Consider the following 26,969-nt stretch of genomic DNA (forward strand, 5'->3'; position numbering starts at 1 on the left):
CAGAGAGAGAGGAGGAAGCAGGCTCCCTGCTGAGCAGAGAGCCCGATGCGCGGGCTCGATCCCAGAACCCTGGGATCATGACCTGAGCCGAATGCAGAGGCTTTAACCCACTGAGCCACCCAGGCGCCCATCAAGCTAATGACTTGTAAGCAGTCACAAGGTGGATATTTAAACCTATATCTCCTCTAGTAACTCCCCCAAAATATAGAATGGCAAGAACTAATAAAACTATACACACAAATACAAACATTATGTTGATAGCTTAACTACAAGATAGGAATGATAAAAGAGTTAACAGTAAAAACCACCACCAAAGCTCTACCATGAAACTTTCTGGCAAGCAAGGGCAGCCTGAGAAAAAATTGCCCAGAGGAAAGAAGGGAGCTAGCAGTAGTCCTCAGATTGGTCTAAAACCATTGCCAGATTGTGAAAATACTGAGACTATTTCCTTGCCGGTCAGAGAACTATTGAATAGTTCTAGAAGTGAAAGTGGGTATATGACATGAGGAGGCAGTCTTTGAAGATAGACATCCTGGGAGAATAAAAAGGCAAAAAGGGAATGGTACCCTTGGTGATTCGGTGGTGAAAGGAACTAAAAGGAGAAAATGATCTTGTAAAACAAAAAACATACAAAAAACTCAAAAGTTCTCACACCTACTCTCTTACCACCACCACCATAGAGAAAAAAGAAATCCAAGAAAGAAATGGGACTTTGATACAGTGACAAAAGACGGCTCCGGAAATCTTTTAAAGTAATCTAAATCTACTAAATGAAAGAAAGGAACCATGAGAGACGGTGGACTCAGAGAAACATACTGAGGGTTTTAGAGGGGAGTGGGGAGGGGGTTGGGTGAGCCTGCTGGTTGGTATTAAGGAGGGCATGAATTGTGTGGATCATTGGATGTTATACGTAAACAGTGAATCTTGTAACACTGCATCAAAAACTAATGATGTGTACAGTATGGGGACTAACATAACATAATAAAAAAAGAAAAGAAAAAGAAAATTTGAGACAAGTCTTTATAAAGTTACTATTAGGAAACAGAACTGATACACCGTAGCCGATGAACCCTTCTCCAAGAAACAACTGTGAAGCGGAAAGAAATTCTAAGTTAATACTCTAGATTAAACATTTGGGGTTGTACAATAACACCTGAATAAGATACTCAGATTTAAAAGGTAAGTAGAGGGGCGCCTGGGTGGCTCAGTGGTTTAAGCCGCTGCCTTCGGCTCAGGTCATGATCTCAGGGTCCTGGGATCGGGTCCCGCATCGGGCTCTCTGCTCAGCAGGGAGCCTGCTTCCCTCTCTCTCTCTCTGCCTGCCTCTCCATCTACTTGTAATTTCTCTCTGTCAAATAAATAAATAAAATCTTTAAAAAAAAATAAAAATAAAAGGTAAGTAGATTAAAGTCAGAAGTGAATGAAAAGAGTAAATGGAATGCAGGAGAGAAATGAAAGAAAAAACTTTTTTTAAATTTTTATTTATTTATTTGACACAGAGAGAAAACGCAAGTAGGCAGAGTGGCAGACAGAGGGAAAGGGGGAAGCAGGCTCTTCACTATGCAGGGAACCTGATTCAGGGCATGATCCCAGGTCATGGGATCATGCCCTGAGCCAAAGGCAGCTGCTTTATAGACTGAGATACCCAGGTGCCCCAGAAAATATCATTTTAGTGTTGAGTAAATGAGAAGGTGCCCAAGAAGAATATGCTGAGATTAAAATTTAATCAGAGATATGGAGGAAAGAAAACAACCAAGAAAATAAAAATTAGATGAAGAAAAGAATATAAAAAATTAGAAAATAGCTGAAATGGAAGATAAGCAAAGAAGAAACAGCTGTGTTTATAAATGGAGTTCCTAAAGAAGAAAACAGAACAATAGGATATAGCTAACAGTCAAAACTATTATCCAAGGAAAAATTCCTGGGGGGAAAACAAAAGCTAATTCTACATATTGAAAGGGCCTACCTGATAACTGAAAAGATTAACTCCAAATAATCCATCCCAATGAATATCCTGCTAAAACTCTTTGACTTCAGATATACGGAAAATGACTTTAGGTCCTTTAAGAAATCAAATTTTCTAGACAAAAAGACCTAATAATTTATAAGAGCAAAGTAATTTGATCTGCAGTAGGCTTTTCATAAACATCATAGAAAAACAAGGTGACAATGGAACATTTAAAAAGACTGAGAACGTCTTCCACCTTGTAAGGATGCAGCCAGAGGTCTGCCGATCTGAAAAAGGGCCCTGACTTCACCATGATGGACCCCTGGTCTTGGACTGCCAGCCTCCAGGATGAATAAACAGTATGACACAACAGAGCAGCCCTCAGCTTAGAAAAAAGTGATGTAGGTCCCATCTTTTACTGTAGAGTGATTATATGCACTGCTCCCTTGATAGAAAGTTCAAGACCAGGAAAAAGTGACCAAGCCAAAAGGAAACAAAATGACAAAAAGTTTCTTCTAAAACAAATAAGAAGCAAGTTAAAAATTACTCTTTGTACTGACTATCTGACGTGCAATGTCTTTGGGGACAGAGATGGATGAGGAAAAGCCAAGAAAGAAAAACAGAAAAAGCAATTGAAAATTTCAGGAAAAGCAGGGCAGCTTTTCTACTTCATCCACCTGGGAGTTAATGATATCACAGAAGACGTGATCATTCCCTGAATGTTGACAGCTAGCTGAGCTCCTCATAGGGCCTGTTTTTAGGAGCTTTCCAGACTGCTGAAGGCAGAGGTTTTTTGTTTGTTTCTTCTTTTTTTCTCTTTTTCTTCCTGTACAAAGATTTTAAAACTTTGCAATGTGGCAACACTGATTTAGACAATGCACTCATTGTTTTTAAAAAAAGAAATTGTGTGTGTATGTGTACACATGCATGCTAATGTTCTTCCAGAAAGAAATATTTAATTCCTCCTCCCTATCCCTTCCCTCTCCAACCCCATCCCTAGAATGAGGGAGGGGAAGACGGAATGGAATTTGGAGTCTTCCTGCTGAGAAAGAGATATTTTTTGCAACCAGGTCTGTATTCAAAGGACTAATGTTCTAAGGAAATTATCCAAAGGGGATAGGCCATTCAGGTTTTTTAAGTTATTTTCAAATGTTGCCTGGGCTGCTGCTGACTTCTGTGAAGCCAACAGGATGATTCTTCCCAAGAAACAATTAGAGAAGCCTAAAGAGAGTCAGGAATGTTTGGAAATTCACATATACCCCAAATTAGATGGGAATTCCTAGAATGGAAATAAACTAATTTGATCAAGGACATATTTGTGTTCCAGGAAGTATTCTAAACATGGAGCTATACTGGATCTATGTATATGACTGTTTCTCTAAAAACCCTACACTCACTATCTAGTAATCATCAATTAGACTTCAATTTCAGAGAAGGAAAGCAAATTAATATTCCTTGAGTGATATGTCTTCTATGCCAGCAAGTATGGGTGTAAGATTAAGTATACCATTCAAGTAACGGCAGAATATGATAAATGGGGCTTCCAGTGTGGATTTATTGGATGCTACAGCCTATGTTATTTCCTGCCACACGATTATGTAAGAAAGTGCATGTTTAAGAAAGAAAAAGAAAAGGAATAGCTAAATTAATGCACTCCTCTTGGGGAAAAAGAGTAAAGTATATTTCATGTACACTCCCCAAAGTGCCACAGATAAGGCAGGGGACACCTGTGCAACGCCATATGTAAGCTAGCAGTTACTGACCTGTACATGTTAGATTTTAGCTGCCACATGTATGTGTAAATTTATATATGTTGCCACCCTTAAGCGTTATACAAATATTATGACAAAAATTTTCTGTGAAATGAAAACATTGTCAATACCAAAAACAACACAAGAATTCAAAATGTATGGGCCAAGAATTTTATAACTTTGACCCTAGCAATCCCACTTGTAGTTTACCTTTAGTGTATACCTACAGCAATTAAAAAATGCATATGACTCAGGCTCTTTATTACCTTATTTGTAAAAGCATAATGTTAAAAACGACCTAAATGCCCATACACAGGAGAGTAAAGAAACCATGGTTTATTAGCACATTGATTAGAGTATTACATATTTGTTTAATAGAATGAATAAAATATCTGAACTGATAAGGGTTTGATTTTTAGGACTTATTGTTAAATAAAGTACAAAAGAATAGAGTGCCACCTTCTGTGTATGAAGGTAGTGAAAGTAGGAAATGTGTATGCTTAGTTGTGCCTAGTTAAATACTGGAAAGACAAATCAGGAACTACTGAAACTATTGAAATTGATGGGTAGGAATGGGAGATTGATAAGTGACTAATGGAGTAGGAGGGTTTGAATGCGTTATGACTTTAGAACCATGTTAGTCTTTAACATGCTCCAGAAATAAATGAACGTGTACGGGAGAGGAATTCAGTGGAATATAAAGAAAATCACTTGAACCTAACTGGATTCCAAGTGAATAACCTATGGGAGAGGCTATGGCGGGGAGGACTGACCTAGAGGACTTGGAACGCACTGTTTTGCTCTAATTTGCTCTAAGGCTGAAGACAAAAGAATTACAACAAACTTCAGATCCTGGACTCTTGTTTGTAGATATATGGGTTAGCAAATTTAAATATTTATATTCTAGGACTGAGCAAATTAGTAAATACATGATGGGGAATTAAGATCCAGCTTTGTCACTGTTGCAAAATTGAGTCATAAATATGGGAAGAGGGAAAGGATGATATGTGGGAGTAGAATTTGAGATATCGGTATGAAATAATGTTTTTTAATAATTGAAACTAGATAGAGATGTGTGTATACATACATGCATTTCCTACCTTAACCACTAGGTGGGCCTACAAACGATGATATCTGAGTTAACAATGAGGAAACTGCAATGCCTTGGTCTTGAAATTACCAGCCTCCAGTGAAAAGAAACAAAGCTCCTTTGGCAAATGACCTGGTCTTCCAGACTGACACATGGAAAATGAAAAATAAGACTGGAACATTCTGTACCAGAAACTAAGGAGGTACTCAGAAAAGAATGATGACATACCAAAAGGACAAAGGAGCCAACATGAAGATTTCCCACACTCTAAACCCAAGATAATTTGAGAAACAAAATAAACAATAGCAAAGGATTGTAATATATACAATAAGAGTTTGTGGGTCCATACTGATATAAATAAAAGAAAAAATAAAACAATAGATGTTGATGATGGAATTAGAAAATCACCAGTTGACAACCTCCTTAGTAATTGTTTCAGGCATGAATCCTCAGTGGCTGCCAAAAGTACGACTGAAAAAAAACAGTATTTGCACAGCTCCATGTATCTACACGATATCATTTACAAGGGGAGCAGTAACTTTACATTGTAGAAAATCTGGCAGATACCACCTTAACCATGTGACCAAAGTTAACCAATAATAGGACAAATTGATATTATGTACCTTCAATATGATGCAATGAAAGAAGAAAAATGTTTCTTTGGTATTCTTGCCAAAAATGTATACTGTGTATCTAATTATGAAGAAACCTCAGTTAAACCTAAGTAAATGGCCTGTTACTCTTCAAGAATGTCAAGTTCCTGAAAGATAATTACCGTAGAACTGTTACAGATTAAAGGAAATAGAAAAGACATGGTAGCTAAATACAGCATTGTGAGAATACAGAGGAAATCTGATAATGCTTTTATCTGTTGTCCCAAAGGAGAGGAAGTAAAGAGTGGAACAGAGCAAATATTTGAAGAGAAAATGGTAGAAATTTTTTCAATGTTAATGAAAGCTATCATATTAAGAAACCCAATCAATTCTACTTAGGATAAATAAAAAAAAGAAAAGCAGACCTGGATACATCGCAGTGAAACTCCAGAACATCAAAGACAAAGAGAAGAGCTGAAAGCATTCAGACAGAAAATTATGTTACCTTCAAAAGAGTGACAATTAGACTGTAAACTGATTTCTCAAAAGCAAAGGACGCCAGTGGGAATGATAACTTGATAGTATTAAAACAAAGTGGTTGTCAACCTAAAATTCTTCATCAGTGAAACCTTTCAAGAGTGAGGTGAAACAAAGTTACTGTCAATGAAGCAGAATTGAATTGAATTCTGAAAGATATATTTTAGAAGAATGATGCCTAAATTGGGGAAGGGGAGAGGTAGTGTGAAGTATGAAGGAATAAAGCACAAAGAGAGTAGTAAATGTTTTGTATAAGTCAGTAATATAATCTGCTGGGATCAAAAAGAGAGTTAATGTATACAGTAATGCTGGCCTAGAAATTGGATAGGGCATAAATGAATTAGAGTATTTTAAGGTCCTTATTTTGTCTAAGAGAAGAGCAAAAATATGTATTATCAAGACATTTGAATGTATGCTGTTATTTCTAAGGTAATTACTGAAGGAAGAAAAAGTAGACTCATTAGCTAGTAGAGGGAGAGAAAAGAAATAATTTAACCCAAAAGAACTCAACAAAGGGTTGTTTGTGGAAAAAACAGGTATACAAACAGAAATACAGAGTAAGATGGTAGATTTAAAACTAAATGTTTGAGTCATTAACTGCAAGTATACTGCTGAAATGCTCATTTAAAAAATATAGTGTTAGAACAGAATATAATCTGTTTACAAGAGGTAATCTAAAATAAAATACAGAACAGCTCAGAATTGGTAAGATACAAGAAAGGAAATGTATTAAACTATCATTAGAGAAAATTAGACTTTAAAACCAACAAAAGCATTAAGTCATTGTGTACTGATAAAAGGTTCAACTTATCAGGAAGGTAAAGCAAATGAACATTTTTATGTGACGAAGAACAAAGTATTAAATGTGGAAAACAAAAATTGAACTACAAGGAGAGATACACATATGCTTAGAAAGTTGAGATGCTTCTCTAATCCGTAGGTGAAAGAAGATAGAATTGTAAAATATTTTTAATTAAGTGGTAACTAACACACTGGATAAAGCTTTGGGACTCTAGCTTAAGAAACAGATGGAAATTTATAACTTTAATTATAGATATTAGAGGGGAAAAAAGTTGAAAATTATTGAGCTAAGAATTCATCACACAAAAAGTTAGGGGAAAATATCCCTACATAATAAACCCAAAGAAATTGAAATGAAGTAGATAAAACTAACACAAATTTATGAAATTGAAAATAACAAAGATGATCAGATCAATGAAAAATGATCATAACAGTCAAAAGTTGGTTCTTTAAAAAGATTACTGAAGTTGGCTCATTTTTCCTGAAATGATTACAGTCAATACTAGAAATTTGAAAAGGAACATGACTTCATATTCTGCAGATATTTTTAAAAAGTTGAGATACTATCATCAACTCTATGCCTAATAACTTGAATATGTTTATGAAATGGACAAATACCTAGAAAAAACACTAAAAACTCATCAAATGTTCAGCAACAGTATATTGGGTAAATGGCTTATCATATAGTTCTATATTTGAATACTCTGATGAGCTAAAGTCATACTCATTGAAGTGGATGACTCTCAGAAACACAGCATTGAGGAAAAAGAAGCCAGTTATGAAAGAACAGAATTGGGCCACTTAAGAATACCAACATGCATTAAAAAAAAGTGGAGGAAAACCAAGGAGTGTATGATTTAGGCTTATATACTTCTGTGACAAAACAAAACAAAAAACGAAAAAATGGGTTGGTGGGGGGTGGGGGGGACATGATTTGTTATGAAGGTCAGGATAATGACTACCCCTGGACAGCAGCAGATGCGATTGTAGAACATGTAGGATCTTAGTGAAGTACTAGTTAGGTTCTAATTCTTTAGTGTTTTTGTTATTCTTTAAGTTTTATAAATGTGTTCTGTTTTCCTTTCTGTGTGTAGATTTAATTGTGCAAATAGAGGAAAAAGCCCAAACCAAAGGTTATGTTCTTTATCTAACTGAATCATTCTGCTTCTCTTTCTATAGTCATTTTGGAACTGGTTGAATAAACTACTTAAAACACTCCTTGAAAAATCAAGTGACCGAAGACGATCTTCTGTGCCTGTAATCCAGCCCAGGGATCCATTAGGTTTTAGTTGGTGGATCATCACTCATGTAGCATCACTTTACCAGTTCGATCGCCATGGAACACCAGACGAAATGGTAAGATTTTATTTTTTAAAACTGCTTTATATTATTAATTAATATGGTTTTTTTTTGTAGACAAATTAGAAATAAGTGAGCACATAAACAACAAAAATTAGATCACAATCCTACAGAGATAAATTCAGCTTCTGAATCTAAAGTTGTAGACCTTCCTGTTAACATCTAGAAAAATGATAATCTTTGTTTTTATTGTTAAATGGAAAACACCTTATAGAAAACTTGGGATCTAATCCTGGCTCTGCTACTAAGTAGTTATGTGACCTTAAGTAAATTACTTCAGCCTTTCTGGGCTTCTGTTCCCCTATCCAGAACTCATGGGATTGAGTTGTTCAGAAAATGTCTTCTGGTTCTAACATCTGTAAGATTGCTGACAAGAAAGCATATATCTACAGTAATGAAGTAGTAATTTCTGTGAATAATTTCGTAAAATTATTTCCTCAGAATAATACTTTTTTCTTTTTTTAAAGATTTTATTTATTTATTTGACAGAGAGAGATCATAAGTAGGCAGAGAGGCCGGCAGAGAGAGAGGAAGGGAAGCAGGCTCCCTGCTGAGCAGAGAGCTGGATGTGGGGCTGGATCCCAGGACCCTGAGATCAGTACCTGAGCCGAAAGCAGAGGCTTTAACCCACTGAGCCACCCAGGTGCCCTCTCCTCAGAATAATACTTTAAGGAAGCTTTTTATAAAGATAATCTATTAACCATGAGGTTTACTTCAAATAGATTTTAATTATTATATTAATTTCTATTTAGAAACACTTTTACACAGTTATTTAAAAACCCCTAAAACTAAAACTAGCTAGTAGACATATTTATTTGAAGTCCTATTTGTGTGTAATTTCTTCCATGTTCAGAAGTGAATAGCATAGTATTCTATCAGCCCATCAGTTCCATAAAATAAATGTCTAGAATCTTGAAGCCAGCCTGTCTGTATTTTCAATATTGGTCTTTTTTTGATCATCAGGCCTACCCATGACTTTTTTTTAAAATTCAGATTTCCCGATTTCGACTCTGGAGATCCTGATTTAGTAGTCTGGTTTGGAGCTTGGAAATTCATATTTTTAAAAAGTTTCTTGGTTCTCAACCTCTAACCAGATATAGGGATCATTGCTTATGAAACCTGTTCCTTGACAAATTTTCTTGTCTTTGAAATACTGGACAGAGTCAGCTCAGAAATCTTGCATGGATCTGAAGATCATTTAACATTGATATTAGTATCATAGAAATGGAAAGGTCCTCAAAAGGTCCTCTGAATAATCTCCCTGATAATAATAAAGCTTTTCAGGAGATCCCAAGATATAAAGTAAACTAATAAGTCAGAAAGTGCTCTGAGAAGCTCACCCACAGCTCAGTATTAATGCATTTAAGCATTCTACCAATTTACTGAGAGAGATCAATAGAATGAACTTCCCAGAAAAAAGGATTGTATGTCCTTTGTTTCTGTACATTAGTCCTTACAATGTTGATACATAGTAAATACTCAATAAATCTTAACAGTTTGCCATTATTATAATAGTAACCCTTTTATTGAGTATTTTTGTGAAATTAATAGTTTCACTTCTTTTAATTATTAGGATACTAGAACAACATTAAAAGAACTCAAAAATTTACATATAATTTTAATGTCTTTACACAAGCATTTTATTTCGCTTCCCATTTTAATTCCCCCAAGTACATATTTCTGATTTTAATCAGTGTAAATAAATATGGTGATTAGTTAAGCACTTCTAAGTTCCCATTGAGTGGCTATCATAATATTAGGTGCCAATGATAGGGTATACATGAAACAGATTGTACTGCCTCTTGCTTCAAGGAACAAGCTTTCAGATTATTAATGCTTGCTGGAATTGCCATTAACACTTATGCGAATGAGTGGTGTATTTCAATAGTAGTTGATATTGACCTCCATGTACTCCCAGTATGGTACAAAATCTAGCTACATTAATATATATCATTACTATTACTATTGTAATGTTGAATTGTACTGGTACAACCACCCACAGTTGCATTGCTGAAATCACTTTTTATTTCATACAGAGAACTCCATAGGAAATTAGTGCTTTTATTAGCTCTGAATCAAGATAGTAATTGAATTGTCTGTATTTAAAATAGCTTAACCTCTGTCTTTTAATGTCAACAGTTTCTGTATGGTTTTCTTTTGCTAAGATACGTATATTTTTAAAAGTCTTATTTCTTTATGTAGGAGGTTTTAAGAGGAAAAAGCTATGATCTTCAAAAAAGAACCTTTCATATAAAAATAATAAGGATGTATAATATATATTTATATGTGTATATATAAAATAGACATTGCCTGTCTGTATTCATGAGTCCTCAGAGTTTCAAGTGTTTCTGGACTCTTTAATTGCTTTTAAAGAAAAATGCAATCTCTCTATTGATACTAGTTTTCCTTAGAGGTGATATCTTCAGCATATTGTGTTTGCAAAGTGTTTAATATCTCACAGTCAGTTTTTTTCTCAGTGAAGTATTATGAAGCTGATGAGGGGGTAATATGTCCATTTCATGAGTAACAAAACTGAGGGACACGGTACTTAAATGTCAGCCTGTTTTTATCACTTAGATAAACTTGATATTAAGGTTCTCCTAAGGACCACCTTTTATGAATAGACTGTTGGTACAGTAACGATGTGTACCAGTTTGCCATGGGCAGTCCCTGTTTTGCCTGTGATTCCCTCATCGTATCTAGTTAGTTTTCCCTTTTACTCTCAAAAGTGTGTCAGTTTGGTTCTTAAGTCATATAATCCTTCTCATTTATGAACAGAAAGGCATATTGACTTATCCTTTCAGAGAGATTATATAGGATGTTAATTTGGGTCTGGGATATATTTAGATCAGAATTTTGAAAATTATCTGAATTCAGTTTTCTTCTTATAATAATAGTATTATAGCCAGCTGCCATATAGAAAATGGCCATGCAGGGGTGTGTGGGAGGCACAGTCCCTTAAGTGGCTGCCTTCGGCTCAGGTCTTGATCCCAGGGTCCTGGGATCCAACCCCATGTTGGGCTCCTTGCTCAGCTGGGAGTCTGCTTCCCCCATGCCTGCTGCTGCCCCTGCTTGTGCATGCACATGTGCGATCTCTCTCTCTCTCTATCAAATAAATAAATAAATAATCTTTTAAAAATTTAAAAAAAAAAAAAAAAAAGAAAGAAAGGAAATGGCCATGCATTAAGCATGCTTTATTTCACTAATAAGTAATCTGGTGTGAGAGGATGATAAGAAGTGAAAATGGTTAGGCCTACCTTCTGCAGTAGAGAATATCTCTAGTGTTGTGATAACCATAGAGATGTTTCAGTTTTTAAATGTGAACTGCTTTGCTCTGAAAGTTAGCATGAAATCTTTACATTTTAAATAGGTTTCAGATATACTTAATTTTTTATTTTATTTTAAAAGTTCTGTGTGAATTGAACTTTGGCTCTATGTATATTTAATTCATAAAACCTGCCGATTGCTAGATATAGGCTTATAAGGAAAATTTGGTATCTCATTTCTCATGCTCAAGGCTTCAGATTTTCATGTATTTCTATTTAATGCTTTTCTTTCAACCTAGGTAAGAGTGTGTTATCCTCTCACAATCCCTGTCATCTACTTTAAAAGCAAATATACTTTAAAGAGAAAAAATATTTTTAGGCATTGCAGGGATCAGTTTAACAGTAGTTTCCTTGCTTAGAACATAGTGCAATCAGTCAGGCCAGCTGATGCTCATCTTTGAAACATCTGAAATGGTGGCTAGATAAAAGGTCTGAAATATAACCTTAAAGTGAAAGTTGTACTAGGTTACCTAGTCTGCTGGAAGTGGAGTACGAGGGATCTATTTTATATTTGTGATGGAGACACCACTATCCTGAGGCTTAAGGAGGTATTTCAGCTTTGATGGTGGGATAAGAAATATAAAAACATCGCCCAAAATTGATAACTACCTATTTCGTTTCTATTGGAGGAATTATGTATAACTTAGTATGTAGAAAAAAAACATGTAGATGCCCAAAGTTCAATTTTGCTGTGGAAATAAAAATATCCTTTGATACATAGTCTCTTACTCAGACTTGATCTGGGTGTGATATAAGTGCCATTCTGTAATCTGAATTACGGTTTATTTTTGTTTTAGATTATAGCCACAATATTGATCTACCGAGTTGAAAGTCCTTGGACAAGAATTATGTTACTTTTCTATGATTCATGTAATTCAAAATGCCTTGATAGAACAAAAATTAAAATATACTCATTAACACTATCAAATTATAAAGCTAAATATACCAGTCTTGTCATATTCCTGCTTATTTGGGACTAGTGGTGATGTTTTCTCAGTAAAGAGAGATATAAAAGTGAATTACTGAAAGCTGAGGGATGGCTTGTTAGAAAATGGAAGGAATACTGGCTTTGGAGCAAAATCCTTGCTCTGACTTATATACATATGACCTCTCTGAGACTTAATTATGTTCTCTGTGAAATGGAAAAATTTTATTTGAGGAATTAGTAATGTAAAGACGTTAACACAGTATACATTGAATATTATGGAACAAAATGGTTTCTCTCTTTTTTTTAAAGATTTATTTATTTATCTTAGAGAAAGAGAGAAACCATGTGAGAATGTGTGGGCCTGTGGAAGTGGGGGGAGGGGCATCAGGAGAGAATCTCAAGCCGACTTCTGCCAAGCACAGAGTCCGTTAGAGGGCTGGATCCCACAACCCTGAAATGACTTGAGCCAAAATCAAGAGTTGGATACTCAACTGACTGAACCACCAAGTGCCGTAAAATGATCTTCTTTTGGAAGAGTTTTAGGGCCAGTTACCAAGTTTTAGGGCACAATCTCAAGGCTGCTCTTATGTCTGACACCAGTTGCAAGCCCAAGAATTCCCAAAACTGTATTTTACTTAGACTTATAGAACTCACTGAGAACTATTAAATTCAGGGTTATTGTTTATTATAGGGAAAGGATAAAATTTAAGATAAGCTAAGAATGGGTATATAGGGCAGAGTCCAGGAGAAGTACCCAAAGTACCTTTTGTTTTCTCCCTACATAGTTAAGATTTATTAGTCTCCGGCATCAGTGTGTGACAGTATGAAGGGAGTGTTTCCAACCAGGAAAGCTTGCCTAAACTGCAGTGTTCAGTGTTTACTGGAGCTCCTTTACATAGGCATGATGGATTGATTAACCACATGGTTGTCTCAGTCTTCAAACCAACTGTCCAGATCTCCACAGCCCTTAGCGTAAGTCACATTATTGGTTTTGGGTCATGACCAGCCTCCACCCTCAACTACATCATTAGACTCTCTGGTAGGACTCTAGGCCCCCCGGGCAAACAAAGATACTCCTATGAGGTATAACATTCCAGGGGCCTAAAAATTACTTACCTGAATCCTTGGTTTCAGTAAAGGGCAGACTCTCTTTGGGCAAAGCCAAATTCGTTTCTACGCATTCTTTCATAAATGTTTTGCACTCACTTTACTTACATAAATGTATTTTTAAAAGTCATTAATTTGGGCACCTGGGTGGCTCAGTTGATTAAGCCACTGCCTTCGGCTCAGTTCATGATCCCAGATTTCCGGGATCGAGTCCCACGTCAGGGCTCCAGCTCCACGGGGAGTCTGCTTTTCCCTCTGACCTTCTCCCCTCTCATGCCCTCTCTCTGTCTCTCTCTCAAATAAATGAATAAAATCTTTTAAAAAATAAAAATAAAAAGTCAGTAATTCTTTTGCTAAAAATAACCAAGTCGTTGCATGAATTATCTATTACTGTGTGACAAAATTTAGCAGCTTAAAACAGTAAACGTTTATTACCTCATACAGTTCCTGAGTGTCAGGTATACAGTAGGAGCTTAGCTGGATGGTTCTCACCCAGGATCCCTCATGAGGTTGTGGTAAGCTATGGTGCTTTAGTCTCTAAAGAGCTGGAGGATTCACTTCCAGTCTTTCTCATTCACTTCCAGTTGTCAGGAGACGTTGGTTACCAATCACATAGGCCTCTACAAGCCTGTTCACACTATGGTTTTTCCCTGATGGAGTTAACAAGAGGGAGGTTTTCATTAAGATGGAAGCTTCAGTGCCTTCTAACCTAACTTTGGAAGTGACGTACTATCACTCCTGTTAGTGTTGATATTCTGTTAGTGACAGACCAACTTTGGTATGGTGTTGAGTGGGGTGTGGATGAAGAGTTAAATAAATGTGTGAATACCAGGAGACAGGGGTCATTTGGGGCCATTTTTAGAGGGTGACTACTATAGTCACTGAGTACCTTTATCAAGGAAATGTTTATTTAGTGATTTTATGTAGATAGCATCTTATATGAACATTATCCAGCCATTTAAAATCAAGAATATTGAACATGATTTTACCCTTTATTAGTCATTTGGATTCATCCTTCTGAACAACAGTCAGATTGGTAGGATACGCTGAGACTCTTTGCTTCTTTAAGGCCTTTGGCTTTGCCTTTTTTACTCTTTGTCAGAAATAGGTTGTTCCTTGCTTCTCAGTGGTACTTTCTTTCCTTCTGGTTTTTACCAGTCTGTATATCCAAAGCTTTAAGAACTGGTATCAAGTGAACCATGTGTCCTATGAGAAGGTCCTCCAGGCTTTCCTGTGGGAAGATGAAGTCGTTTTCAGTGCCTAGCTTTTGTGAAGTATTTTGGCTTCGTGAAAGTCCTTTTCAGTGTTCTTCCTTATTGTTCGGAGTCTTCCAGATAGTTGGAGTTGCCAGATAAGTGACCATTGATTAAATGAAGTAGCACTGTGTATATATATTTTTAAATTTTCTATATAAAATTTTTAGTTACTTCTTTACCAGGGTAGATTCTCTTGACATTATTATGCATAAAATGAAAAAATCTCTGGTGAGTACAGAATAAGGAAAAACACTCAAGGGATTAAAAAAACTCCACAAACTACATGAAGTTTTTTGTGTTGTGTTTTTTTTTTCTGATAGATTATGTATGATAACAAAAATTAAATATTTGTTAAAACGTTTATAATTTTATAGAAATCCTATTGTTTAATGAAACAACTCCTGATAAGGTTTATATTGGATTGGAATAGTTAAAACATTTTCTACCAAGTCTGTCACATAATTCTTTGTCCAAGTAATTCTAGACATTCAAGAAATTGTAATGAATGATGTCTGATGATAAAGATGTTTGTACTTCGCAACTAGCTTGCTGTACTATAATTTGAATGCATAATTAAGAGCAATAATTTTGGTGCAATATTCTCTCTTTCTAGAGACAAATGGAATCAAATTGGAATTTTGTAGAAGAACTGCTTAAAAAGTCCATCAATGTTCAGGTATGCTTTTAAAGTGACACAATTTTTGAGTTTTGCTAAATTTTTAATGTTCCAGATTTTATTTATAAGAACTAAGCAAACTCTTTAAACTTTGTCTATTTATTAAAAACCTGAGGGAGAATCCTCATTCTTTGTTAATGTAGGGTCAACATAAGATCATTCCTATGAGTGACTATCCTTTGAAGATTTTTATTTTAAGCAGAGTTGCCAGTTGAAGGACATATAAAATTATCCTTGTTGATGACTTTGACAAAATATATTCAGAATAAGTAGTAGATGTTTCAAAACTATAAGCCATTCCTTGACTGTATGGTATCAAGTCTAGGAGACATGATGAGGGAGATAGTGGCATTGGAAATTCAGCTATATCCTCATCACAGCAGGAAGGTGACTTGCCTTGCTGAGCAATTTGTCTTACAGGCTCGAATCATACTCTAACTGATAAGGTCCTAGTTTCTGAGCCCTCATTTCATACGTTATCATTTCTCTTTCTGCAGAGCTGTTAATGTAGTGCTTCATGGCCCAGAGGTCAGATTTGACCTCCTTTTAAAATAATTTTAAATATGCTATTCACTACATCTTTAAACATACTGTATTGTAGTTCTGTGAAGTTTTGTAATATAAGTTACTTATGTAAGAATTTAAGGGGAAATTTTAATAAGGAGTTTTTTAAATTTGGGAAGTAGATTACTTTTCTGTTAGGAAATAAAGATTGTTAAAAACTAGTAGAGGAATAAACAACAAACAAGAAATGTGATAGTATAAGATTAATACATATATCAAAAGTACATACATATGTACCCATTTATACGTACAAACACACATACTCTCATTTATTTTGTAGCCATATCTTTAAAAATCATTGAAATAGCATGAAATTTTCTTTTCCGTTATGTATATTAACTAAATTTTTTAGATCAAGCATATAATAAGTACATTTAGTTTATGATATGAATCTTCTAATTGAGTAAATATTCTAGGTTAGAATTCCAAAGATTTGTGCACAGGTAAGTTGTATGAGAAACAAAAGAACTATTATCTCAACCGTGTAAATTTTTTTTATTTTTTTATGTCATTTTAATTGGCTTTCTTCTTTATTCTTTTTGAGAACATATTGATTTAGTAATTCAGAAAATCTCTTACATGTATTTTTTTTCTTCAAGAATGTAAGGAATCACTAAAAAGTGTTTATTGTTCTTTATATTAATTGTTAATCCAATCTTAATGCCTTAACATAACATAGCTTAAAAACCTCTTAGTTATAGTTCCTTTAAGCTTTAGTAGTTTATGAATTTATGGTTTTAAGTAAGTTTTAAATTACAGAATATTTCTTAGACAGCTCTAAAGGTTCATATGGGTAAATACCCATACACTTATCTTGGGCTTGTCTGGGACAAACAGGAGAAAGAATTTGTCACCATCTCTTCTGTAGAAAAGTTTAGTTTTTGGCCAAGAGATTGAAAACCCTCCTTAAACCCTGTGAGTTGCTTGAAAATTAATTCTTAATTCCTTTGAATTTATGACTCACTCTAATTTTGATGTTAAATGAGGGAAACTCAATTTACTTGAAAAAAAATTTTTGGAATGTCTTACTCATAATGTGATAAAAGTTGTTCTGACACTCCATAATATATTTTTACAATATAACTAGTATTTTAATGGTGTTAGCTAAACTTGATAAATAAGTAATTCTTGAAAGCAGGCAGTATGGGGCACCCAGGCGGCTCAGTCGTTAAGCCTCTGCCTTCAGCTCTGCACACAGTCCCAGGATCCTGGAATAGAGCCCCACATCGGGTTCTCTGTTTGGAGGGAAGCCTGCGTCTCCCTCTCTCACTGCCTCTGCTTGTGTTCCCTCTCTCACTGTCTCTATCAAGTAAATAAATAAAATCAGTTTTTTAAAAAAAAGGAAGTAGGTAGCATGACCATCAGAATTTTCCTGGCTTGTGGGACTTTCAGTGCTAAAACCAGAAAAGTCCTGAGCAAACTATGAGAAGCCAGTCATTTTATAAGTAGAGATAGTATAGCTAATCCAAGAAACTTTTTATGGGAATTTAGATGTAGCATAAAGCCAAATCATTTTTCATGTGAGAGAAGTCATTATAATATTTAGAAAGAAGTAGTCCATTTTCTCTAGTGATCTTTCAATTTTGTCATGCCTTGATTGTATCAAATTAGATTTTATAAGTAGTATAGTACTACTTGCTGGAGTTCTTGAAAACAATTTTGTGGGTACAGTAGGTGGTCATAAAGAATAAATAATATGTTTGAATAGAGCCATCAGTTTGATTATATCTGTTTTCCCCCATTGAGGTAAATTAAAATCTGACCATGCTTATGTGCTTTGACTTTATCTCCAACAGTGAAAGAGTCCATTTGCAATACTTAAAAAACATAAATTCCTTATATAGAGCAGTTGTCAAATATAATTGGTAGGCATGCCACTGTAGTTTTAATTAAGCAAATAATGTTCCAAATCTTTTTTTAGCCACAAAGGATTTTCTAGAAACACACATTGTACTTTGTTAGTAAAGAAAACATACATTGTTTGATTTTACTTCTATAGGTATGATTGAATAGTTTTTACCTAAAATCAGTTTTTTAGAGGCAGTATTATCTAATATTCGTGTAAGTTGACAGTAAACATCTGTTCTACCTTTAACAGTATTACTGTTTTCAAATGAAAAGGGAGATTTTTGGTTTTATACTCCCTGCTTTTAAAAGCCTCATTTTCTGACATCACAGAAATAATTTTCTACTAGAGACTATGGGGTGAGTATAAAAAGAAATCCTAAACAAGTGTAATACTCTTTAAAAATTATTTTCGTTTGCCAAGGGGCCTGAAGAGTCCAAGGCTAAAAACAACTTAGAATGTGATTCGATTTGAATGATGTGGGACTGAAATCTTTGTTCTTAAGTTTTTATTTATTTATTTATTTATTCGAAGAGGGCAGAGGAGAGGGAGAGACTCTCAAGCAGACTCCCTGCTGAGTGTGTAACCCAGTGCAGGGCAGTCTCACTACCCTGAGGTAATGACCTGAGCTAAAAGCAAGTCACTCCTGACTTGAGATGACTGAGTCACCCAGGCATCCCTGAAACAGTAATTTTCTAATTACTAATTCAAAATCATTGTGTTTTTTGGACGGAAGGATCTTACTAGAATACTGAAGTTCAGCTTACTTTATCCTATCCTAAAATTAAGTCCACTCAGGCAGCCTAACCGTCATTATTGAACTTGCAAATAAATTTTATTCTTCTGATGATTTTTTCTAGGTATTTGTTATGCATAAAGAAATGAACCTCCAATTTTTAAATTGCTATTTTTATAAAATAAGCTAAATATAAATTTATTATATTTATTTATTATAAATTCTAGTATAATTAAAATAGTGTTGTATTGGTTTCAGGTGTATAATAGAGTGATTCAGCGATTCCTTGTATTCCTCAGTACTTACTCTAAGTGTACTCTTGATCCCCTTCACCTATTCCACCATTACCCCTGCCCACCTCCCCTCTGGTAACCATCTGTTTGTTCCCTATAATTAAAAAGTCTGTTTTTTTGTTTTGTCTCCCCCCCCTTGTTTGTTTGTTTTGTTTCTTAAATTTCATATATGAGTGAAATGATAAGGTATTTGTCTCTCTCTAATGGGCTTATTTTGCTTGGGATTGTACTCTCCAGCTCCGTCCATGTTTTTGCAAATGACAAGATTCAATCTTTTTTTATGGCTGTGTAGTGTCCCATTGTGTGTATGTGTGTGTGTATGTGTACACACCATTCTTTATCCAGTCCTATATTGATGGACTGCTTCCATAATTTGGGTCTAGTAAATAATGCTGCTGTAAACGTAGGGGTGCATACATCCTTTCAATTTAGTATCTTTGTATTCTTTGGGTAAATAGCCAATAGTACAGTTACTAGATCCAATGGTAATCCTATCTTTAATTTTTTAAGGAGCCTCCTTAGTGTTCTGCAGAGTGGCTGCACCAGTTTGCATTCCCACCAACAGTGCAAAGAAGGTTCCTTTTTCTCCACATTCTCATCAGTGCTTTTTTGTTGTGTTTTTGATTTTGGCTCTTCTGACAGGTGTCAAGTGATATGTCAATGTGGTTTTGATTTGCATTTCTCAGGTGATTAATGATGTTAAAAGAGCAAATGTTTTCATTTTTAGTTCAATAAAGGAATTTCATGTATGGAATATACCTGAATTTAATATGCCTAAATTTGATCTTTCAAAATAAAGATAGGAAGGCATTCTTTATAAAGTGGGGCACCTGGGTAGCTCAGTCAGTTAAGCATCTGCCTTCGGCTCAGGTCATGATCTCACAATCCTGGGATTGAGCCCCACGTCGGGCTCCCCACTCAAAGGGGAGATTTCTTCCTCCTCTACCTTTCTCTCTGTCCCTCCCCCTACTTGTGCTCTCTCTCTCCTCTCTCTCAAATAAATTAAATCTTAGAAAAAATAAAAATTGAAAAGGACTAAAACAGAGATCAGGAGCAGGCACTATGGAATATTCTGGGGTAGGTTTTTCATTAAATAGTTTATGCACACTGGCAGAGTTGAGATGAGACACAATCCACAGGGTCTTGTGAAAAATGCAGAAGCTGAGGAGCATAGCCTCTGGGATTGAGACAGGCAGGTTTAAGGCTGTGTAGGAAAAGGGGCCCACAGGCCTTCTACTTTATTAAAAAATCTCTAATCAGAGTGCACGGATCTAGATGTAGTCATTCAAACCTCTTGGTTTAACACAAAATTGAAGTATATCAGTTTAAGGTATGACATTGAGAACCTGTTGCATTTATTATATGATCATCAAAACAGTCAATATTTGGTGTAAAAAAATGCATTTCTCTTGCAGACAAAAAAGTGACAGCTATCTCTGTGCATGCACAATACTTAACACTTAATATACATTCTTGCACTTAATGTTTATGACAATCTTGTGAAGTTCCATTTTACACATTAAGAAATGAGGGCCTTGATGGAATTAAGGAGTTTGTTCTGGTTCGTATAGGTAATTGAGAAGTGGCAGAGCTGGGATTTGTAGGATTTTTTTTTTTTTTTTTTAATTGGGGGCAGGATGGAGAGGGGTAGATGGAGAAGGAGAGAGAGAATCTTAAGCAGACTCCATGCCTAGCATGGAGCCAGACACCAGGCTTGATCCCACAACCCTGAGATTATGAAATGAGCCAAAATGAAGAGTTGGACTCTTGACTGAGCCACCCGGGTGCCCGTGTAGGATTCTTAGTAAATACTATATTTTCATTATTTCTATTTTAAAACTTCTTTGATGCAATGTGTTTCATTAATATCCATTTTGGTTTCTACCTATTTTGATGATACTTGTGGAAAGCATCTCAGTTTTTCTACATTTTTGTTTGTTTTTTATGTTTTCTCTCCAGTGAGTGTTGAGAAAATGTAAGGTAGGAAAAAATTAATACCCTTGCTCACTTTCCAATACTCCTCCTCATTGTATTTCAGCTCTGTATCTTATTATTAATTTGGGCTAAGATGACTATTTGCTCTATTCCTGACTATTTTGTATTATATCTCTGAGTATCTGGACTTAAAAGTGGCCAAATTCTTTCTCTCCTTAATTCAGCTGATGTGCACAGACACACATTTTTGAAAGGAAATTTTAAAGAACAAACTAAGGGAAAATGGTTCACAACAAAGTAATAGTGGAATATACAGAACATGAAAATGTATTTTATAATAAATACTATCTGTGATTAATTAAAGGCTAAACAGACTTACCTTTACAGTCCTACATATCCTGCCAGAACTGTGGAGAAAATAGTATTTTCTAAGTCATTGCATTTTTTTTTTTAATTTTTTTATTTTTTATAAACATATATTTTTATCCCCCGGGGTACAGGTCTGTGAATCACCAGGTTTACACACTTCACAGCACTCACCAAAGCACATACCCTCCCCAATGTCCATAACCATCCCCCTTCTCCCAACCTCCCTCCCCCCAGCAACCCTCAGTTTGTTTTGTGAGATTAAGAGTCACTTATGGTTTGTCTCCCTCCCAATCCCATCTTCTTTCATTTATTCTTCTCCTCCCCCCTTAAGCCCCCATGTTGCATCACCACTTCCTCATATCAGGGAGATCATATGATAGTTGTCTTTCTCCGCTTGACTTATTTCGCTAAGCATGATACCCTCTAGTTCCCTCCACGTTGACACAAAAGGCAAGATTTCATTTCTTTTGATGGCTGCATAGTACTCCATTGTGTATATATACCACATTTTCCTATCAAAGTACCATCCATCTTTTTCAAAGAAATGGAACAAATAATCCTAAAATTTATATGGAACCAGAAAAAACCTCGAATAGCCAAAGGAATATTGAAAAAGAAAGCCAAAGTTGGTGGCATCACAATTCCGGATTTCAAGCTCTATTACAAAGCTGTCATCATCAAGACAGCATGGTACTGGCACAAAAACAGACACATAGATCAATGGAACAGAATAATAAGTCATTGCTTTTCATTGTAATCTGTAGCCACTAGCAGGAAAAGGAAGGAAAATTTATCTCCTGTCCTTTAAATAAATAAAAATTCCCTGAGATATGATATTTAATTTCTTCCTGATTGGGCACAGTGGAAAGAACATGGGCTCTGGCCTCACAAATTTTGCTTCAGATCTTGGCAGTCACTAAAAACAGTCTTCATCAGATCTGGTGCACATTAAATGTTCATTTCTTCTCCCTCCTATTTTTGGAAAGGGACAGAGAATGTTATGTAAAATAGGCTTTGGAATCATAAATCCTTGCTCCTTCCCAAGTGGACATGGATAAGCTATTTGTAACTTCCGAACTCCAACCTTCTTTTCTGTGATAAAGGTAATGAAACTGAGATGGTATGAGACATATAACTAATGTATGTAAAATGTCACATAATGCCTGACAATTGTTTTTCCCAAACTTTGTATATTTTATGATTTAAATATCTTTTTGTAGATTTTATATGTAAAATGAGTATCAGATACCCAATAAAACAAAACAAATTCTTCAAAATGAACCCACTTTAAAAATATAACCTACTTTTTAACCTTGAAGTATAATAAAATTGGTATGCTTTAATTTATATGAGTAGTGTGCCACAGGAGTGAGCCTGGGCCTTGTTTAGTATTTTAATAATAAAATCAAAGAATGTTACTGATGGACAGACACTTCTCCTCTTTGGTTAAATGAGTACTTGTCTATATTAGAGAAGCTAAGTATCTTTCCCTAAGCTGTAAAACTACTCGGCAAAAAGAGGCACTAGAACCTAGATCTCAGTTTAATTCATGAAATATTTATGGATACTGGACTGTGGCAAACCAAGCACTGTGCTAGACCCTGGGGAAGTTATCCTAATTCTCAGAGAGCTTATAGACACTTGAAAGCAGATAAACATTAAATTTAACAAGGTAAGTGCAGTGACATAGGTGTGCGTAGGATGCTGTGGAGCATAAAGGAAGGTCACTGTTTGTGGGGAAGTCAATAAGTTTTCCTTGAAGACTTAAAGCCTGAGTATATTCTGAAGGATTAATAATTAATTAAAAGAGTTGAGCGGGGGAAATAATTAGAAGAGTTAATGCCTTATCAAAAAGAATCTGTTCATGTTCAGTTTCCTCTCTTTCAAATAATTACTTTTATTAATGACCCCAACAGTATTGTATCACCCTGTCTTCTAAGATTCTTAATATCCTCACATCTACTCAGATTTTTTGTCACTTACCTCACCCAGTTTCCATAGTTATGCTTTATATTTTTTCATTTTTCTTTTAATTTGCATTTTGCCTGTCACTGTTGATTTTTAACATTTTCTTTTTCCACGTTCAAACTTCCCTCCTTAAACAATTTAGATATACACCCCCTTATTAATAGTCATTCCATCACAAAAGCCTTTAATTCCATAGCCCTCACCTGTTTTAAACTTGGAAGAACCTAGTCCTTTCCTACACCCCTGCCAACCTCACCCCCTAACTGAATATTGCTGGAGAATGTCAAATGATCATTCTTATGGACTCCTCTGACTCTGAATTCTTGATCCTAGATCTCAAATGGCAGTCAGTTATAGAGTCTTTGCTTTTTTTTTTTTTTTTTTAAGATTTTATTTATTTATTTGACAGATAGAGATCACAAGTAGGCAAAGAGGCAGGCAGAGAGAGAGAGGAGGAAGCAGGCTCCCGGCTGAGCAGAGAGCTGGATATGGGGCTCGATCCCAGGACCCTGGGATCATGACCTGAGCTGAAGGCAGAAGCTGTAACCCACTGAGCCACCCAGGCACCCCTAGAGTCTTTGCCTTTTGACTCACAGTTAACTGAGCCAAGCATCTTACGTCTTAAATTGCTGAGTAAATAGAACCAGTCATTTGAGAGTACCTTTTTGTACCTTCAGATCTCCCAACATGTGTCTGCTTTTACTTGACCCCTCAATTTGTTCTTCTGTCATATTGGAAGTGTTACTGTTTCTATCAAAAGCTAGTTCCTTTCCCACTGTACTGGATCTTGTCTCTTAACTATTCAAGGACTGTTTATTTCTTAACTTAAATATCTCTGTTTCCTCACCTCCTATTATACCCTCAGCCTATACCTTAAACTTCTGTTTGTGCCATTCCAGAAACTACTCTTGTCAAGGCCATTAGTAACTTCTTTATTGTCAAATCCAAAAACTCTTCCTTCTTCTCATTTTAATCTCTCAGAGCATTCAACCCTGTTGACTACTTTCCTTTTCCAAAATATTTATTTTGGTATCCATGATGTCTGTTTCTCTTCTTACCTCATAATTTATATTTAATTCCTCTCCTGTTAATATCTAAATGTTGGAATAGCAAAGGGCTCACAGTTCTGGATCCTTTTCTCATTTGCATGTATATGCTTTCCTTGGTTGATCTCATCTAGCCTCATAGCTCTAAAAACCATCAGTATGAAAGTAACATCTGAATCACTAAAACAGCTGGTTTTTCCCTTGGGCTCTAGGCCTATAGATCACATTATCTACATAATATCTCCACTTGCTTGGCCTTTTGCACTCTCCCATCTGTTCATCCCCTAGTCTTTGCCATCTTAAAAGATGGTACCATCAACTCATTTCCTTAAGCCAAAACCTGGGAATTCTCCTAAATTGTTAATTGCTCTCTTACCTTTGTACCTTCATATGTCTCATCAAAAACAAACCCATTGCCTCTGTTTCTCAATATATCTTTAAAGTTGTGTACTTATCTTAACAGTTTCAAATAACTGTCTTCTAAACTTTGAGGTGGCATGAGGAGATGGAAGTAGAAGTAGAAAAAGAGTAGGCAGTTTAGTTATCTATGATGGAGTAACCATGCATGTTTGTTAAAAATGTGACGCATCACCGAGAACCCGGGTCATTCAACAGCTATTTAAAGCTTACTATATACCACACACCTTCACATCTCCCAGCATTTCTGCTTTGTATGTATTTGAACTCGAAATCTGCTTTTTTGTTATATTGCAATTGTCACTATTTATTTTCTACTTGGTCTTCCTGCTTCTATTCTTAACATATATTCATTCTCCATGAATGATCACGAGCAGTATTTTTAAAACAATCCCATTACGCCTGTGCTTACAGTCTTCTACTGGCTTCCCAGCATATGTAAAATAAAATCCATACTTCCTATCAAGACTTCCAAAGCCTCAAAGGAAACATGGTCCGTCAATATCTGACTTAATCCTGTAATACCAAACTTACTACTAATTTCTATGTGTCTTCTCTGCCGTGTGTGTGTGTGGTTTTGGTTTTTTTTTCCCCCCAAGCTTTTAATGTTTGACTCTTTTTCATTCAGTCATTTAGCCCAAATGCCAACCCTCAAAAAGGTTTTCATTCATAGCTTCTGATATACTAATAATCTATATCCTCTACCACTTACTTTGCCACATCACCCTTTTTTGTTTTGCTTTGCACAGCAGTTACAACTGTTTACATTTATCTTGTTTGTTTCAGTGTCCTCTTTTCCCAATCTCCTCCAAAGTAGTAATTTCTGTTAGTGCTTGTACCGTGTCTGACATATCCATTGCTCTCTGCGTAATACCTTAGAATAGTGCCTGGTTTACATAGTAAGCTTTAAATAATTGTTGAGTGGTTCAGTGGTGCAGCTTTTTAACAAACATGCATGATTGTTTCATCATAGTAGTTTGATTACTGACTACATTTTTTTTTCACTTCTCATTCCTGTTGTCATTTCCTAAGGGGTTAAAATGCTTGTACTCTGCTAGTCTGTTGGTTTTTAAAAGAACAACTCCTATTCCTAAAGAGAATTTGACCTAATACTTAAGGATGACCCAAGTCCTCTGGATTTGTGTACATCTTAATTATTAGTTCATTTTTACTACTTCATTCTAGTTTGGTTTCTTTCACATTCCCTTTCACATTCTCCCATTTTCACACTGGGTTTCCTACCATTCAGTTATGAAACAACTATGTAATTTTTTTTGTTTTTTTGTTTGTTTGTTTGTTGTTGTTGTTTTTGTTAGTTTTAGTAATCTCTACACCTGAGGTGGGGCTTGAGCTTATGACCCTGAGATCAAGAGTTGCATGCTTTTCTGACTAAGCCAGCCAGACACCCCACAACTATTGTAACCTTTAAATAATTGTGTTAAAAGTCACGTTGAGTTATGTAGTTCCTGTTATCTGAGTATGTGAGTCGTCTCTAAAGGAAATTTTTAGAAATATACCTTATCCTGATTAGACCTTTTGGTCTGAAAATGAGAGTGGGTATAATTTGGTGATATATGTTCATACTCTTTAAAAGCAGGTTATCCAGTGCAGTATCAAGTAATAATACTCATGTTGCGAGAGCCCATTTACTTTCCCACAATTTCAGTTTATTTTTTAGGACAGTATACTAGAAGAACAATTACGAATGCATCTTCACTGTTGTTTGACGCTTTGTGACTTCTGGGAGCCAAACATTGCAATCGTCACCATTCTATGGGAATATTTTAGTAAGAACTTGGTAAGTCAATAGAGTATGAATTTTTTCCGGGAATTTGAAGAATTCGTATATATGTGAGGAATGTTTTTATGGTTTAATTAAGAATAGTTATTTGTAGAGCATTGACATAAGGGAATGGGCATTTGTGTCCTTTTCTCTTGAGAGAGAGAGTAAGCAAAGTAGCCAAAATTGTACTAGAAAGATATTTTTAAAATTCTCATTTATTAACATTGTCTAACAATTACTGATTGCTTGCAACACATTGAAAAGTTAATACTGTCCTGAATGAGACATAGTCTTGGCATTTGAGTTGCTTATAGGCTAGTGGGCAGATACCCATACATTATGGGGGGAAAACTTCCATTACTGTGGAAGGCCAAAGCACAGAGTATTTGACCCAATGTATAAACTTGTGGAGACTTTGGGACGTTGTAATTTTTTAACTGAGGAGTGCATGGAATTTACAAGTAAGAAGAAAAGAGCATTCAGGTAAAAGGAACATTATTACGAACAAGTGTATGAACACATAAAAACATGATCTTTTCCTACCATGTCCAATAGTTCTGAATGATAGGTTTCAGATGACTATGGAGAGAACATATAGGAAAAGTTGGTACACAGGCTAGTCAGGGGCCAGATTATGTGC

General features: G+C 35.5%; 1 protein-coding gene across 2 annotated transcripts in view; it reads left to right on the forward strand.

Moving 5' to 3' along the window:
* Positions 1–26,969, forward strand: part of MMS22L (MMS22 like, DNA repair protein) — a 129,320-nt gene that overhangs the window by 14,841 nt on the left and 87,510 nt on the right. For both annotated transcript variants that reach the window (XR_004284838.1, XM_032338996.1), the window contains exons 10-12: positions 7,900–8,076; positions 15,310–15,372; positions 26,225–26,344. Coding sequence is in view for 1 of the 2 variants with exons in the window: in XM_032338996.1 (XP_032194887.1) it covers positions 7,900–8,076; positions 15,310–15,372; positions 26,225–26,344 (360 nt within the window). In the remaining variant the exon portion in view is untranslated. The remainder of the gene's footprint in view (positions 1–7,899; positions 8,077–15,309; positions 15,373–26,224; positions 26,345–26,969) is intronic.

Source organism: Mustela erminea, chromosome 4, assembly GCF_009829155.1.
Source record: "Mustela erminea isolate mMusErm1 chromosome 4, mMusErm1.Pri, whole genome shotgun sequence".
Classification (NCBI taxonomy): domain Eukaryota; kingdom Metazoa; phylum Chordata; class Mammalia; order Carnivora; family Mustelidae; genus Mustela; species Mustela erminea.